This window comes from Salvelinus sp. IW2-2015, linkage group LG4p (genome assembly GCF_002910315.2).
Source record: "Salvelinus sp. IW2-2015 linkage group LG4p, ASM291031v2, whole genome shotgun sequence".
In the NCBI taxonomy this organism is placed as follows: domain Eukaryota; kingdom Metazoa; phylum Chordata; class Actinopteri; order Salmoniformes; family Salmonidae; genus Salvelinus; species Salvelinus sp. IW2-2015.
The window spans coordinates 17,776,945-17,793,530 of NC_036841.1; the positions used below are offsets into that span (position 1 = coordinate 17,776,945).

General features: G+C 43.7%; 1 protein-coding gene across 2 annotated transcripts; it reads right to left on the bottom strand.

The window, feature by feature from the left end:
- Positions 1–995: 995 nt before the first annotated feature.
- LOC111960629 (probable tRNA methyltransferase 9B) lies at positions 996–16,124 on the bottom strand. Of its 2 annotated transcripts, none has more exons than XM_070438513.1 (5): positions 15,877–16,124; positions 10,491–10,693; positions 9,663–9,752; positions 2,730–2,960; positions 996–2,495 (listed from the first exon to the last, which is right to left on the bottom strand). In XM_070438513.1, the coding sequence occupies exons 2-5, from the start codon at positions 10,651–10,653 to the stop codon at positions 1,960–1,962; spliced, it is 1,020 nt and encodes a 339-aa protein (XP_070294614.1). In that variant the 5' UTR covers positions 10,654–10,693; positions 15,877–16,124; the 3' UTR covers positions 996–1,959. The 2 variants fall into 2 exon arrangements, with proteins under 2 accessions (XP_070294614.1, XP_023838482.1); XM_023982714.2 differs by having other exon boundaries at positions 9,663–9,836.
- Positions 16,125–16,586: the final 462 nt, after the last annotated feature.

Sequence of the window (16,586 nt, forward strand, 5' to 3'; positions counted from 1 at the left end):
TCGCTCCACAAAAGCCGTGGCCCTTGCAGAGCAAGAAAAAGAAAACTGCCTGCAATGACAAGCTCAGTCTTATGATGCTGTGAAACACCGCCCCAGACCATGATGGACCCTCCACCTCCAAATCGATCCCGCTCCAGAGTACAGGCCTCGGTGTAACGCTCATTCCTTAGACAATAAACGCAAATCCGACCATCACCCCTGGTAAGACAAAACCGCGACTCGTTAGTTAAGAGCACTTTTTGCCAGTCCGGTCTGGTCCAGCGACGGTGGGTTTGTGCCCATAGGCGATGTTGTTGCCGGTGATGTCTGGTGAGGACCTGCCTTACAACAGGCCAGCCTCTCTCAGTCTATTGCAGACAGCCTGAGCACTGATGGAGGGATTGTGCATTCCTGGTGTAACTCGGGCAGTTGTTGTTGCCATCCTGTACCTGTCCCACATGTGTGATGTTCGGATGTACCGATCCTGTGTTGTTACACGTGGTCTGCCACTGCGAGGACGATCAGCTATCCGTCCCGTCTCCCTGTAGCGCTGTCTTAGGCATCTCACAGTACGGACATTGCAATTTATTGCCCTGGCCACATCTGCAGTCCTCATGCCTCCTTGCAGCATGCCTAAGGCACATTCACACAGATGAGCAGGGACCCTGGGCATCTTTCTTTTGGGTTTTTTAGAGTCAGTAGAAAGGCCTCTTTAGTGTCCTAAGTTTTCATAACTGTGATCTTAATTGCCTACTGTCTGTAAGCGTCTTAACGACCGTTCCACAGGTGCATGTTCATTATTGTTTATGGTTCATTGAAACAGACTTTTCTTTTTTTGCTGAGTTTATGTAGTTCCCTGGCTTGCCATAGGATGGTACTAACAGTATTATGTAGTGTAGTCTATTAAATTTGTCTGACAGTTAATGTTGTTCTGTACCCGCATCCTTGGCCACGGCGTATCAGGAAATTGGTAGAATAAACATTTGATTAGAACCAGTAAATCAATCATAAGGAGATTCATAAAAATAATTTATTAAAAATGGGGTAAAAAACATACACGGACAAATGATACTTAAAAATGTTAACTTTTAAAAAGTAAACCTTACATTTTTTTTACTAAAATAATGTATGCTAGGTGATATCAATCTCTATACCAGTAACATAGAAGTAGGTCTAGAACAGTTGCACGGCTTATGCAACCTCCCTGGTTCATTGACTACAGGAATGTTTCAAGTTGTGCCGAGAACTATTCATGTGCGAACCACTGACATTCAGCAAGCAGCAACATACCTACAATGCAACGTTTCACAGTATCATCTAGGATGTGTCTGTTCATTTGACCAAAAAATTCTTAGTTCAGCCGGACAAAATATTAACACATCACACAGACAGTATTGAAATGATAGCACTTGCCTTAAGCATTCTTAATAACAGCACTTGCCTTAAGCATTCTTAATAACAGCACATGGCTCCTTAGAACATGACCCATTATACACAGGTGGTCCATAGAAAGGGATACCAACATCACAGAACGTTGCAGCAAGGTTGATTCCCCTTGTATATTGCGGAATATTTGAAGACAAATACAGGCAGAATTTGCATATATGAGAGACCCATTCCACCACTAATGGTCTCAAGGGTTGTGGCTAAAAACAGAAGATCAAAAGCTTGGAGGGGGAAAACTGAAATGACGCACATCCTTGGCAGACGTGGTCCATCGATAGCAGCATTGGAACGGAGGATGGAAGTCTTTGGAATAGGGTGCCATTTGGGACGCAGACATTTGGGTGCCATTTGGGACGCAATATCCTGGCCCTCTGGATACTGCTTTTAGGTGCTATTAATTTGCGAAACACAGTAACTCTTAAAACACCGTAAGAATGTGAACAGTACCTTTAAAAAGTGTATTTCTTTTTTACATTTGAGGCACAAAATGAATAAATTATTTTAAAAATACAAATCAAACTTATTAAAACCAAGTCATATCTTCCAAACCTGGACCTTCTCGGCCACCACGCACCAGTTGGCGTGGTCAAAGCAGGAGTAAAGGACGTGGAGCTCTTCGACGTGGCTCTTGATCAGCTCCGCCAGCTCGCCCTCCCGGAACACGTGGTAATAGCGCAGACACGAGGCAGCCTCTGGCTCCCCTTCACTGTCCTGAGGGCTCTGACTGCTGTCCTGTTTGAGGTCTCCTGGTGGGCCTGCTTCCCTCTCCCCTGGCCGCCCTGGTCCCTCTGTGTGCTCCATCTGGTAGGAGGTGACCAAGTCAGGCAGGGCCATCGAGCCACACTCCTGGACCAAGGCGGTAGAGGGAGGGGGAGTGGTTGTCTCTGTGGAGGGGGAGTGGTTGTCGTTGGCCCTGGAGATGGTCAGGCTGCCAAAGTCAAAGACTGAGTCCAGGGAGCGAGAGAAGAACCACAGCCTCTGTTGGGGACTGCAGGCCATCTCTTCATCCAGCACGAACGATGTGCTTTTCACCTTCCTGTGCTCGTCTTTGCTGTCGCTGTAGAGGTATTCTTGGATAGATAAGAATAGAATAGTACTTGGTTAGTCCAAGCTCTCACACGTGCGCATGCACACACATTTAAACACTATTTTAGTGCCTTGCTCAAAAGGGACAACAGCAGGAGATTGTACCTGGGATCAACAACAGCCTTCCAGATATTACCAGCTTCTCTCTTACATTGCCCTGCCTGGAATTTGAACCAGCAACCTTCTGGCACCTCCCTTACCCGTAAATAGCTACCTACCGCTCACACTCTGTGCTGCGTCCCTCCACCGGGGTGTGGGCCGCTCCCTGCCCAGGGTGGGGGACGGGGGGTTGGGGTTCCAGGGCACAAATATGTCCTGTTTCTGAAACTTCCGCCGTGTCTGCTCCATGGCCCACACGTAGATCATGATGCGCCCGCCCACACGCAGGGTCCTTGCCATTTCTTTAATTGCTCGAATACGACGCTCTTTGGTGGACAGATGATGGATGACTAGTAGGAGAAAAAAAAACATTTTAAAGTCAGAAAGTTTAAGTTCAGCAGCACAACTGGGACAGCGGTGGATGTTGGAGCTTCTTGTACAGTAGTGTCATGAAGGGCTGGGGGGAATATTGAGAGTGAAGAGAGACGAGCAAAATTAAAAGGAGGGTGGTCAAAAGGGCATAAGGCTACAGGGTTGGGTTCAATTCCAATTGCGGCAATCAACTCAGGAATTAAACTGAAATTCCATTTCAATAATAGCATAACGGGTATCTAAGTATTTAATAATTTCAAATGTTTTTGGTCAATTTTAAATTCGAATGTCTTCCTGAATTGATTTATTTCAATTTGAATTGACCCCAACCCTGATGGACTAGATTTAAACCCACGCCAACACAATACATGTGCTCTGAAGGCAGTGGCAGCAACTGTTCTACCACCCGAGGCCACTGACGGGCTAGTGTTTATTAATACGGTCCTAGGGCAAATGAGCACCCGAATCCTGCCTACTCACAGCGTTGGTAATTAGACACCAATTTACCTGCAATAAAACCATTGATTATTTCCCAAACATACTCTTGTTACCTTGGTGACCCAGCTGCCTAGGCAACTAGGGCAGCTGTGCCAGGAAATGCTTATCTTATGTCACCTGGTAACCCGCCTTGATTTCATTCATGTCACTCAACTACTTTGATATGAAGTGAAGCACATAACATGAACAGCTACATGATACCCAAGAAGAGGCAGTTGCCCGTATGCTAAATGAGCAATCTAGGATTCAAACAAAATGGAACCAGACACTTTTTTGGGTAAAACAGCAGAGGGATGGAGCTGTAGAAATGTAATTCAGACAGAGCTATGGTTGCAAGGACTGACTAAAATGAGATCAAAATGATTTTTAACCGTGTTGTATAGATGTACTGTGTTTGTAAACAAATAATGGAGTAAAACCAGGTGAAAAATATAATGGGTGATGGGTTAAGACAGTTTAACTAAGCTCATGATGCATGCGTACACACACATCATTCACTTAAAAATCGAGAAATGTACAGTACCAGTTAAAAGTTTAAACCTACTCATTCAAGGGTTTCTTTGTTTTGACTATTTTCTACATTGTAGAATAATAGTGAAGACATCAAAACTATGAAATAACACGTACGGAATCATGTAGTAAACAAAAAGAGTTAAACATATCAAAATATATATAGCCACCCTTTGCCATGATGACAGCTTTTCACACTCTTGGCATTCTCTCAACCAGCTTCACCTGGAATACTTTCCCAACAGTCTTGAAGGAGTTCCCACATATACTGACCACTTGTTGGCTGCTTTTCCTTCACTCTGCAGTCCAAATCATCCCAAACCATCTCAATTGGGTGGGAAGTCAGGTGATTGTGGAGGCCAGTTCATCTGATGCAGCACTCCATCACTCTCCTTCTTGATCAAATAGCCCTTACACAGCCTGGAGGTGTGTTTTGGTTCATTGTCCTGTTGAAAAACAAAACGAGATGGGATGGCGGATCGCTTCAGAATGCTGTGGTAGCCGTGCTGGTTAAGTGTGTCTTGAATTCTAAATAACTCCTCCTCCATGCTTCACGGTAGGAACCACACATGTGGAGATCATTCGTTCACTCACAAAGACACAGCATTTGGAACCAAAAATCGAACATTTGGACTCATCAGACCAAAGGACAGATTTCCATCGGTCTAACGTCCATTGCTCATATTTCTTGGCCCAAGCAAGTCTCTTCTTATTGGTGTCCTTTAGTAGTGGTTTCTTTGCAGCAATTTGACCATGAAGACCTGATTCACAGTCTCCTCTGAACAGTTGATGTTGAGATGTGTCTGTTACTTGAACTCTGTGAAGCATTTATTTGGGCTGCAATCTGAGGTGCAGTTAACTCTAATGAACGCATCATCTGCAGCAAAGGTAACTCTGGGTCTTCCTTTCCAGTTTCATCATAGCGCTTGATGGTTTTTGCGACTGCCCTTGAAGAAACTTCCAAATTCTTGAAATTTTGCAGATTAGCTGCCCTTCGTCTCTTAAAGGAATGATGGACTGTTGTTTCTCTTTGCTTATTTAAGCTGTTCTTGCCATAATATGGACTTGGTCTTTTACCAAACAGGGCTCTTCTGTATACCACCCGTACCAGCCGGAGCGCCATACCGGCACTTATACATTTTTTGAGTAACGGTACAGCGGCTCTTCTATTAAACAAAGTAGCCCATCACTGGCCCAGATTCACACACGGAGGCAAAAAAGGTTGATCAAAGCGGAATGAAGTCTGGATCTGCATTGAATAGCAATGGAGAGTGGGCATTCATTTCCTGATTCCATTTTGCTCAAGTTTATTTGCCGCTAGTCTGAATCTGCGTGACAGTAGGCTTTGAGATTGCAAAGAATGAAAATGCGCCAGCCTGAATGAGCATGATGCGCTGTTCCAAATTCATGAATGCACACCTAAATATTACCAACCACTTAAAAATCTACATATTAGCCATTATCGTAATGACCATTCAGTGCAGGTCCGTGTGTGCCAGTGCGAGTGGGCCACTGCCAGAGGGTGCGATATTTCAGCAGCATGTATAATTTATTTTATTTAACTGGCCTCTGGCAGTGGCCCACTCGCACTGGCACACACAGACCTGCACTGAATGGTCATTACGATAATGGCTTAAGTGGTTGATAATAGTAATCCTGACTTAATGAAGTGGTGATTAAAGAGCTCAGCCATGTGCTTCTTCTCAGTAACAACCACATCATCAACATTACAGGACATGGGCAGCTGTGAGGAGGAGGCTTTATTCTCCAGAGGGCGATATTTCAGCAGCATGTATATTTTTTATTTATTTAACTGGCCTTCTGGATAGCCTGAATACATGCTGCTGAAATATCGCACCCTCTCCTCTGCTGAGTGCACTTATTTCTCATTTGCCTGAACAAGAGCCAGTCAGCCTGAGTATGCGTAATGACCATTCACTGCAGGTCCGTGTGTGCCAGTGCGAGTGGGCCACTGCCAGAGGAGAGGGTGCGCTATTTAATTCAGTGCAGGTCCGTGTGTGCCAGTGGGCCACTGCCAGAGGAGGGTACTATATTTCAGCAGCATGTAATGTATACATTTTTTTATTTAACCTTTATTTAACTGGCCTTCTGGATAGCCTGACTCGCACACACGGACCTGCACTGAATGGTCATTACGATAATGGCTGATATGTAGATTTTTTTAAGTGTTTGATAATAGTAATCCTGACTTAATGAAGTGGTGATTAAAGAGCTCAGCCATGTGCTCCTTGTCAGTAACAACCACATCATGGACATGGGTAGCTGTGAGGAGGAGGCTTTATTCTCCAGGTCTTTAACCGTTTTCCAGAACTTCCTGGGATTAGACCCACAGGGAGAGAACTGCTCCTTAAAGTAACTCACTTTGGCCTTCTGGATAGCCTGAGTGCACTTATTTCTCATTTGCCTGAACAAGAGCCAGTCAGCCTGACTATGCGTGTGTCGAGCGATTTGCCAAATGGAATTCTTGAGGTGGAGTAATTCTGCCAGATCACGATCGAACCAGGGGCTGAATCTGTTTAATTATCATATTCTTTATAAAGGAATACCACTGAAAATATCCAAAAAAGGTCCAAGCGTCTTTAACAGAGATCTGTTAAAGCTGATTCGATTTTTTTATTTTTATTTAACCTTTATTTAACCAGGTAAGCTAGTTGAGAACAAGTTCTCATTTACAACTGCGACCTGGCCAAGATAAAGAAAAGCAGTGCGACAAAAACAACAGAGTTACACATGGAATAAACAAGCGTACAGTCAATAACACAATAGAAAAAAAGAAAGTCTATATACAGTGTGTGCAAATGGCGTATAGTAGTAGCGAAATAATTACAATTTAGCAGATTAACACTGGAGTGATAAATGAGCAGATGATGATAAGCAAGTAGAGATACTGGTGTGCAAAAGAGCAGAAAAGTAAATAAAAACAATATGGGGATGAGATAGGTAGATTGGGTGGGCTATTTACAGATGGACTATGTACAGCTGCAGCGATCGGTTAGCTGCTCAGATAGCTGATGTTTAAAGTTAGTGAGGGAAATATGTCTCCAAGCTTCAGCGATTTTTGCAATTCGTCACTGGCAGCAGAGAACTGGAAGGAAAAGAGGCCAAAGGAGGTGTTGGCTTTGGGGGATGACCAGTGAGATATACCTGCTGGAGCACGTGTTATGGATGGGTGTTGTTATCGTGACCAGTGAGCTGAGTTAAGGCGGAGCTTTACCTAGCATAGACTTATAGATGACCTGGAGCCCTGTCTCTTATACACATCTAGATGTGTATAAGAGACAGCTGTGATAGACTGCATCCAGTTTGCTGAGTAAAGTATTGGAGGCTATTTTGTAGATGACGTCGCCGAAGTCGAGGATCGGTTGGATAGTTCGTTTTACTAGGGTAAGTTTGGTGGCGTGAGTGAAGGAGGCTTTGTTGCGAAATAGAAATCCAATTCTAGATTTGATTTTGGATTGGAGATGTTTGATACGAGTCTGGAAGAAGAGTTTAGTCTAGCCAGACACCTAGGTATTTGTAGTTGTCCACATATTCTAGGTCAGAACCGTCCAGGGTGGTGATGCTAGTCGGGCGTGCGGGTGCAGGCAGCGAACGGTTGAAAAGCATGCATTTGGTTTTACTAGCGTTTAAGAGCAGTTGGAGGCCACGGAAGGAGTGTTGTATGGCATTGAAGCTCGTTTGGAGGTTAGATAGCACAGTGTCCAAGGAAGGGCCAGAAGTATACAGAATGGTGTCGTCTGCGTAGAGGTGGATCAGGGAATCACCCGCAGCAAGAGCGACATCATTGATATATACAGAGAAAAGAGTCGGCCCGAGAATCGAACCCTGTGGTACCCCCATAGAGACTGCCAGAGGTCCGGACAACAGGATTGCACAGCGGAGAAGTTACAGTGGGATTCGAAATGATCAGTGATCTGTTTATTAACTTGGCTTTCGAAGACTTTAGAGAGGCAGGGCAGGATGGATACAGGTCTATAACAGTTTGGGTCTAGAGTGTCACCCCCTTTGAAGAGGGGGATGACCGCGGCAGCTTAGCCATCTTTAGGGATCTCGGACGATACGAAAGAGAGGTTGAACAGACTGGTAATAGGGGTTGCAACAATGGCGGCGGATAGTTTTAGAAATAGAGGGTCCAGATTGTCTAGCCCAGCTGATTTGTACAGGTCCAGGTTCTGCAGCTCTTTCAGAACATCTGCAATCTGGATTTGGGTGAAGGAGATGCTGGGGAGGCTCGGGCAAGTAGCTGCGGGGGGGACGGAGCTGTTGGCCTATACCAATTTAGAGGCTAGGTCATGAAGGAAGGCTTGCTCAGCAAATCAAATTGTTTGGGGACAGACTTGGTGGTTGACAACCGAGCACTGAAGGTGTTCCTTGGTAAAGATTGCCACTCCACCACCTTTGGAAGATCTGTCTTGACAAAAAAGGTTATAACCAGAAAGGTTCATGTCAGTGTTCAAAACAACCTTTCTTAACCATGTCTCAGGAGCTGTGAACTCACTTTCAATTTATCAATTTTGGGTAAAAAAGACTCTAGCGTTAACGTGCAGAATATAATGCCAGACAGACTAACTAGATAGCCAAATAGAAACATAACTAGTGAGAAACTGCTACAGTTAACTATAGCTAACAAAGCATTCGTGTTGTTGTCACCTTTCCACCGGCACTGTAGATAGCCTAAATCAGGGATCATCAAATAGATTTAGCCGGGGCCGATTTCTTTGTGAGAGGATGGTCGGGGGGCCAGAACATAGTTACATATCATTTGTAGAATAATCCCAAACAGATATGACAAAAACATGATCATTTCAAACCTTAGGTAGGCTACTTCAAAGCAAGTTGTCTTTGAGCACTGATTCATCGAATGCAGGAATCATTTAAAAAAAGACAAAAGTATTTGGTTGTAATGTTGCAATACTTTATATCAAGGGTGGCAACCATCCTCCAGGATAGCTACTGGGTTTGCAGGATTTTGTTCCAGCCCTGGTCTAACCACATTGTAGCCTAAACATCAGCTGCTCAACAGGACCTTGATGAGCAGACTTGGATCAAAAGCCAAGCCTGCACACCCAGGAGCTCTCCAGATGGACGGTTGACAACATGTGACTAACAGTGCAGTTCTACTAACAGTGCAGTTCTACTTTGTGGGGGGTTAAGTGCCTTGATCAAGGGCACAATTGCAGGAGATGGTGGCCTACATGGGATCAGACACAGCAGACTTCCAGTGTCAATAATACTTACTCTTACATGTAGGCTATAATAATAATCATAAACATTTAGTTAAAAGTCATGGAAAATGGGTATAAACCCTTAACAATGAATAATCAGAGGTCTCTATAGCATAATGTAATTTGAGAATTTCCGTTAACATACGATAGTCTAATGGACCGACTTGGAAAAAGACAGCTCCTGCACTTCTTTCATCCCAAGTCACTGATTACACCTATCCAGACCCTTCCGATATGCAAACATTGTAGGGTTACGCCCGAGGAGTGAGTGAGGGGCACAGTGAAAATAAGACTGTAATGGTAGCAGGAGTGCGAGTTGGAATGCAAGCCTGTTTGCCAGATTCAAACCCATTCTGATTGAACTGGGGTCAGACACACTAACCGCTAGACCACTACCCTCCCATGTTGAGTGAAGTATAGGCCTACCTGCGATGGAAAGGACACCGTCAAAGCAGCTGTCCCTGTAGGGCAGCCTGAGGCAGTCACACAGCTGCACCTCGTGGCCCTGGCTCCGGGCTGAGTCCACAAGGGGGAGACACACATCACAGCCCAGCTTGAACACACTGCCGTTGACGTGCAGGTACTTGCCATTGCCACAGCCTGTGATGTGGAGGATGGCAGACAATCAACAACAAACACTAGGTCCCAGTTCTCTACCCTTCTACCACAGTGTGCACTTGCCATAATGGATTTTAAAGAATTGGATTGGTGTAAACATTGGCTGTAGGGAGTTTCCCACCATGGTTTATCTCTGACCGGAAATGTGCATGTGCACCCTTTGGGAGAATGGCGGAGAATCAGGATGCAGCCTAGATGTCAACCCCAGAAGACATGCATGAGGCCAATACAAAATGGCACCCTATTCGATTGCCTATATAGTGCACTACTTTTGGAGTGCTACTTGTGTTTTGACATTGACATCATGACTTGAAGCAAGGCCTCAGAATCAGAATGACTGGTACTTTCGAGTGTGAAAACCAATTCCTTAGCGTGAAATGAAAGATATCACAACATCTTACAGTAGCTGACTGCAAGCGTAAAAAAAATACCAATTAGCTTGACGACAACGAAACATTGCATCAAGAAATCAATCAAAAGCAGGTAGAAAACCTGTATGTTATTGTCCTTTTTGTTCGTTTCAATTAAACTCGGGCCACAACAGATAGTCGTAAGACAGAGGCCAGTAAAAAGCCAGACACATACCCACTTAATGCATGTCCATCAGTAGTAGAACAGATACCGTAGCGTACATACCCACGTCAGCGATGATACTGCCAGGCTCATGCTCCAGTAGGAACTGGCGCACCTTGGGCCAGGCCTTGTAGCGGCTGTCGTTAAAATAGGGAGCAATCTTCTCATAGACGCTGTGCACATACTCCCTCTCCAGCCGAGTGGCCGCGTCCTCCATCACAGTCATCCAGGCTCGCTCATAAAACCAGCCCACCTCAGCCGCACAGCTACAGGGAAGACAATAACAACGGGTTGGATTTTCAGGGCAGAGGCTGCATCCCAAATGGTGCTCCGATTCCCGAAATAGGATGCCATTTGGGACATAACCAGTGTTCTTATGGGCTAAGTTCAGGACAGGTAGTCCCTTGTCCCATTTCCACCCCAAAAATATATTGTGTGTACAAAACCTTGGCCTTTTAGCTCAGGACAGGTAGTCCCTTGTTCCGTTTCAAAACATTTTCTGCATTTCAAAACATTTGTTCCTACAGGACACAACCCTGGCCTTTTAATGTTCCTACATGATGAACAAAAGTATTCTTAAATCATTCAATATAATGATCGGTGAGAGAATTACAATGTCAGTACAGATGTCAAACCCAGCAACATCACAGCAGATTTAGCATGATTGCTAGAGGTCAAGCGAGGCTAAAGGATAACCAAAAGAGATTATGTCATTCGGGACAGACCGAAATGTACAGAACGGTTACCTGGAGGTTTTAGTATAAAAAAAAAATCTAATCCAAGGGAGGGTCATGTAGTTTGTAATGAATGAAATTGTTATATTTCTGTGTTTCAGAATGAGTTGCATATTACAATATATATATACACACACACACACACACACACACACACACACATAATATATATACACTGCTCAAAAAAATAAAGGGAACACTTAAACAACACAATGTAACTCCAAGTCAATCACACTTCTGTGAAATCAAACTGTCCACTTAGGAAGCAACACTGATTGACAATAAATTTCACATGCTGTTGTGCAAATGGAATAGACAAAAGGTGGAAATTAAAGGCAATTAGCAAGACACCCCCAAAAAAGGAGTGATTCTGCCAGTGTGACCACAGACAACTTCTCAGTTCCTATGCTTCCTGGCTGATGTGTTTGTCACTTTTGATATGATGGCGTGCTCTCACTTTAGTGGTAGCATGGACGGAGTCTACAACCACACAAGTGGCTCAGGTAGTGCAGTTCATCCAGGTGGCACATCAATGCGACTGTGCAAAAGGTTTGCTGTGTCTGTCAGCGTAGTGTCCAGAGCATGAGGCGCTACAGGAGACAGGCATACATCAGGAGACGTGGAGGAGGCCGTAGGAGGGCAACAACCCAGCAGCAGGACGCTACCTCGCCTTTGTGCAAGGAGGTGCACTGCAGAGCCCGCAAAATGACCTCAGCAGGCCACAAATGTGCATGTGTCAGCATATGGTCTCACAAGGGTCTGAGGATCTCATCTTCAGTTACTAATGGCAGACAGGCTACTCTGGCGAGCACATGGAGGGCTGTGCGGCCCACAAAGAAATGCCACCCACACCATGACTGACCCACCACCAAACCGTCATGCTGGAGATGTTACAGGCAGCAGAACGTTCTCCACGGGTCTCAGACACTGTCACGTCTGTCACATGTGCTCATGTGCTCAGTGTGAACCTGCTTTTCATCTGTGAAGAGCACAGCGCCAGTGGCGAATTTGCCAATCTTGGTGTTTCTCTGGAAATGCCAAACGTCCTGCACGGTGCTGGGCTGTAAGCACAACCCCACCTGTGGACGTCGGGCCCTCATACCACCCTCATGAGTCTGTTTCTGACCGTTTGAGCAGACACATGCACATTTGTGGCCTGCTGGAGGTCATTTTGCAGGCTCTGGCAGTGCACCTCCTGCACAAAGGCGGAGGTAGTGTGATTACTTGGAGTTCATTGTGTTGTTTAAGTGTTCCCTTTATTTTTTTTTGAGCAGTGTATATATATAATCACACATAATAATAAATAAATACATATAACACATATTAATAAATAAATACATATACACACATAATAACAATAAAAAAAATATACAGTTGAGTTCAGAAGTTTACTACACTTAGATGGAGTCATTAAAACTCGTTTTTCAACCATCTCCACAAATTTCTTTTAACAAACTATAATTTTGGCAAGTCGGTTAGGACATCTACTTTGTGCATGACACAAGTCATTTTTCCAAAATGTTTACAGACTGAAAAAGCATGTGCGAGCAATGAGGCCTACAACCTGACTCAGTTACACCAGCTCTGTCAGGAGGAATGGGCCAAAATTATCCCAACTTATTGTGGTATGCTTGTGGAAGGCTACCCGAAACGTTTGACCCAAGTTAAACAATTTAAAGGCTATGCTACCAAATACTAATTGAGTGTATGTAAACTTCTGACCCACTGGGAATGTGATGAAAGAAATAAAAGCTGAAATAAATAATTATCTTCTATTATTCTGACATTTCACATTCTTAAAATAAAGTAGTGATCTAACTGACCTAAAACAGGGAATTTTACTAGCATCAAATATCAGGAATTGTGAAAAACTGAGTTTAAATGTATTTGACTAAGGTGTATGTAAACTTCCGACTTCAACTGTAAACAATGAGCTGTAATCAACTGAGGTTTACTTCTAGGCCGGCGAGCCAACCGCATCACCCTCCCCATCATCAACCCTATATCATCCAAATCTAGTAGGTTGCCACTACCAGCACAAGCAGTCTTCACCATGAGCCCTAAGCAGACACACACTGTTGTGAAGGAACCTTCTGAAACTGGCTAGACCCTTCATCTCTGTCCTTTCCCCTCCATCTGTAGGCCTATACTGTAATTCGACGTTCAGCCGCAAATGTGCACATGATGAAATAAACATTCAACACCAACTCTCAATACATACAGTTCCAAATATGATGCGATATTCCTCTCAGAATCAAATGTTTCATTATTTGAACCATAGAGAATGAGAGACCTCTAGTGGCCAAAAGGCTATTTTAGCATGGGCAGCGCCATTGAATGCTTCCGCCATGCTTCCACCATTTTAAAGTAGCCAAAGTAGTCAACTGGGTGGGGATTCCTGTGTTGTAGCCTCAATGCGCTACCCAAGCTGTCACAGATTCTATAATGCCACAGATATAAAGATGCGCCCTCCATCTATCTCTATGATTTGAACAGAAACAGCCTACTGAACTGTAAATCTCAGCCGTTACTAAAGGCTTTCTGCTGTGCAATGCGAGTCAGTTAGGTTAATGATGATACAAGGCCATTCACAGCCAGCTAGTGTTACTTCCTCTGCAGAGTAGCGATTAAAGAGGAACAGCCAGAGCGGGGCTTGAGCCAGCAATCCTGCAGTTATAGGGAACATGCACAACAGGTCTCCTGGACACATTAAGCCTAGTCCTGGACTAAAAGCTATGTCAATGGCTATTCTCTGTTGAACATGCTTTTTAGTCCAGGACTAGGCTTAATCTGTGCCCTGGAAACCGACCCTAAATGTTCAGACCCTTTGGTAGAGGCTACACAGTCACATTAGAGGCTACACAAATCACTGGAAGAGGGAGAGCACAATACTAAGTCTCATAAACCACAACAGAACCGGTTTTTCAGTGAAGCATGCCGCTTAGATAGAGACAGTTGGTGACTCATTACCCAACGATTGACTGTGGTCCCCGGAGTTCCATAGGGCAATTCCTCTAACAGAGTGAATAAGATTCAGATTTCTCACTTTAAAACAAAAACCAAGGAGTGCAAAGTTAAACAAACCACACAACTCTATGCAGGACTCATTTAACAATGTTCACTGAATATTGTACAAACCCATATTTACTTGTACAGTGCAGATATAAAGTTTAGTAACAGAATAAAGGTTTGTGCCATTAGTCTGTTACCAAACTTTGCATCGGAGTCTCAGTGTCACTCTGTGAATGTGGAATTTCCCCATACAGTACTTACGAACAGATTATTTTACTTCTATTAGGCTGATAACGCTATAGAGGGACTCAGGGACCACAATAGAGATCAATCTTTTAGATCTGGGTTGATTACATTGATGTACCCTTACCCTACGAAAATATATATTTTTATTTTATTTAACTAGGCAAGTCAGTTAAGAACTAATTCTTATTTACAATGACGGCCTACCAAAAGGCAAAAGTCCTCCTGCGGGGACGGGGGTTGGGATTAAAAATAAAAATATAAATATAGGACAAAACACACATCACGACAAGAGAGACAGAACAACACTACATAAAGAGAGACCTAAGACAACAACATAGCAAGGCAGCAACACATGACAACCCAGCATGGTAGCAACACAACATGGTAGGAGCACAAAACATGGTACAAACATTATTCTGCACAGACAACAGCACAAAGGGCAAGAAGTTTGAGACAACAATACATCACACAAAGCAGCCACAACTGTCAGTAAGAGTGTCCATGATTGAGTCTTTGAATGAAGAGATTGATATAAAACTGTCCAGTTTTAGTGTTTGTTGCAGCTCGTTCCAGTCGTTAGCTGCAGCGAACTTAAAAGATGAGCGACCCAGGGATGTGTGTGCTTTGGGGACCTTTAACAGAATGTTACTGGCAGAACAGGTGTTGTATGTGGGCTGCAGTAGAGATCTCAGATAGGGGGGAGTGAGGCCTGAGAGGGTTTTATAAATAAGCATCAACCAGTGGGTCTTCTGACGGGTATACAGAGATGACCAGTTTACAGAGGATTATAGAGTGCAGGGATGTGTCCTATAAGGAGCATTGGTGGCAAATATGGTGGCAGAATGGTAAAGAACATCTAGCCGCTCGAGAGAACCCTTACCTGCCGATCTATAAATTATGTCTCCATAATCTAGCATGGGTAGGATGGTCATCTAAATCAGGGTTAGTTTGGCAGCTTGGGTGAAAGAGGAGTGATTATGATAGAGGAAACCAAGTCTAGATTTAACTTTAGCAGAATGGTAGTTGATAATTGATTCACGTTCAGATGGAGTATTTGCCTGCTAGTCTATCTCTGAAAATAACCTTAAATTAAGGTCACATAAGAGTACATCTTGGGCTAAGTGGTTCCCAACCTTTTTTGTTTACTGTACCACTGTTGGGTAACTGAATTTTGGTCTGCCTGGAGTACCCCCTCAAGTGCATTTTACCAGTAGGCCGATGGTCTCATGAGACTTCTCAATCACCAACTGTGGGTAGGCCAAGTACCCTCGAAGGGACCTAGTACCCCTGGTTGGGAACCACCGCATAAGTACATATACCCTAACTAGGCTAAAGAAACCGCTCTACTGAAAAACTATTACCACAAATTCAAAAGAACGATTCTTCGCGTAGCATAGTAAAATTTGTATCCCGTTCAATCGGCAACGTTATAACAATTTAACATGCATCATATTTACCGTATATTCTTCTGCCGGCCAATTTTTCGTTTCGGTTACATGTCAGCAACAACAGCAAGATGTACAAATAGGAAGGCTTCGTTGATAAACGCTGAGTGAAATTGGCTTTCTAACCTGTTTTGACTAGATGGGGTACAGTTTATGTCAGAATTGAGTTTCCGGAGCATGTTAAAACAAAGGTTCGGGTTAGCTCAAATGCGAACTAATTCAACTACCATTCTGTCCGTGACCAAGCCACACTGGCGGCGTCTAATCCATGATTGCCATTGGTTAGCTGTCTCACATGACCAACACACAATAAACACACATAGAGTGACAAAAGTCTACACACCCTTGAATTTTTTTCACATTTTGTTGTGTTACAAAGCGGGATTGAAATATATTTAATTATCGTTTCTTGTCACGGATCTACACAAAATACTCCATAATGTCAGAGTGAAAATAAAATAAATATTCTGAGAACATGGCAACCATGTTCTGTGTATTGTTGGTGGAATGTTGATGGATTATTCTCATAACCCACAGAAAACTGGACACATGAATGTTCTTGCAACGTTCCACTGAAACGTGTCCAGAACATTAATATCTTAAATTCTGAGAACATGGTAACCACGTTCTAGGTAAATTATAATTGACATTAAGGGGATGGTCTCTTGGAAACATTCCTTGCACATCAGGGGAACATTCCTATTAAAACGATAGTTAATGAC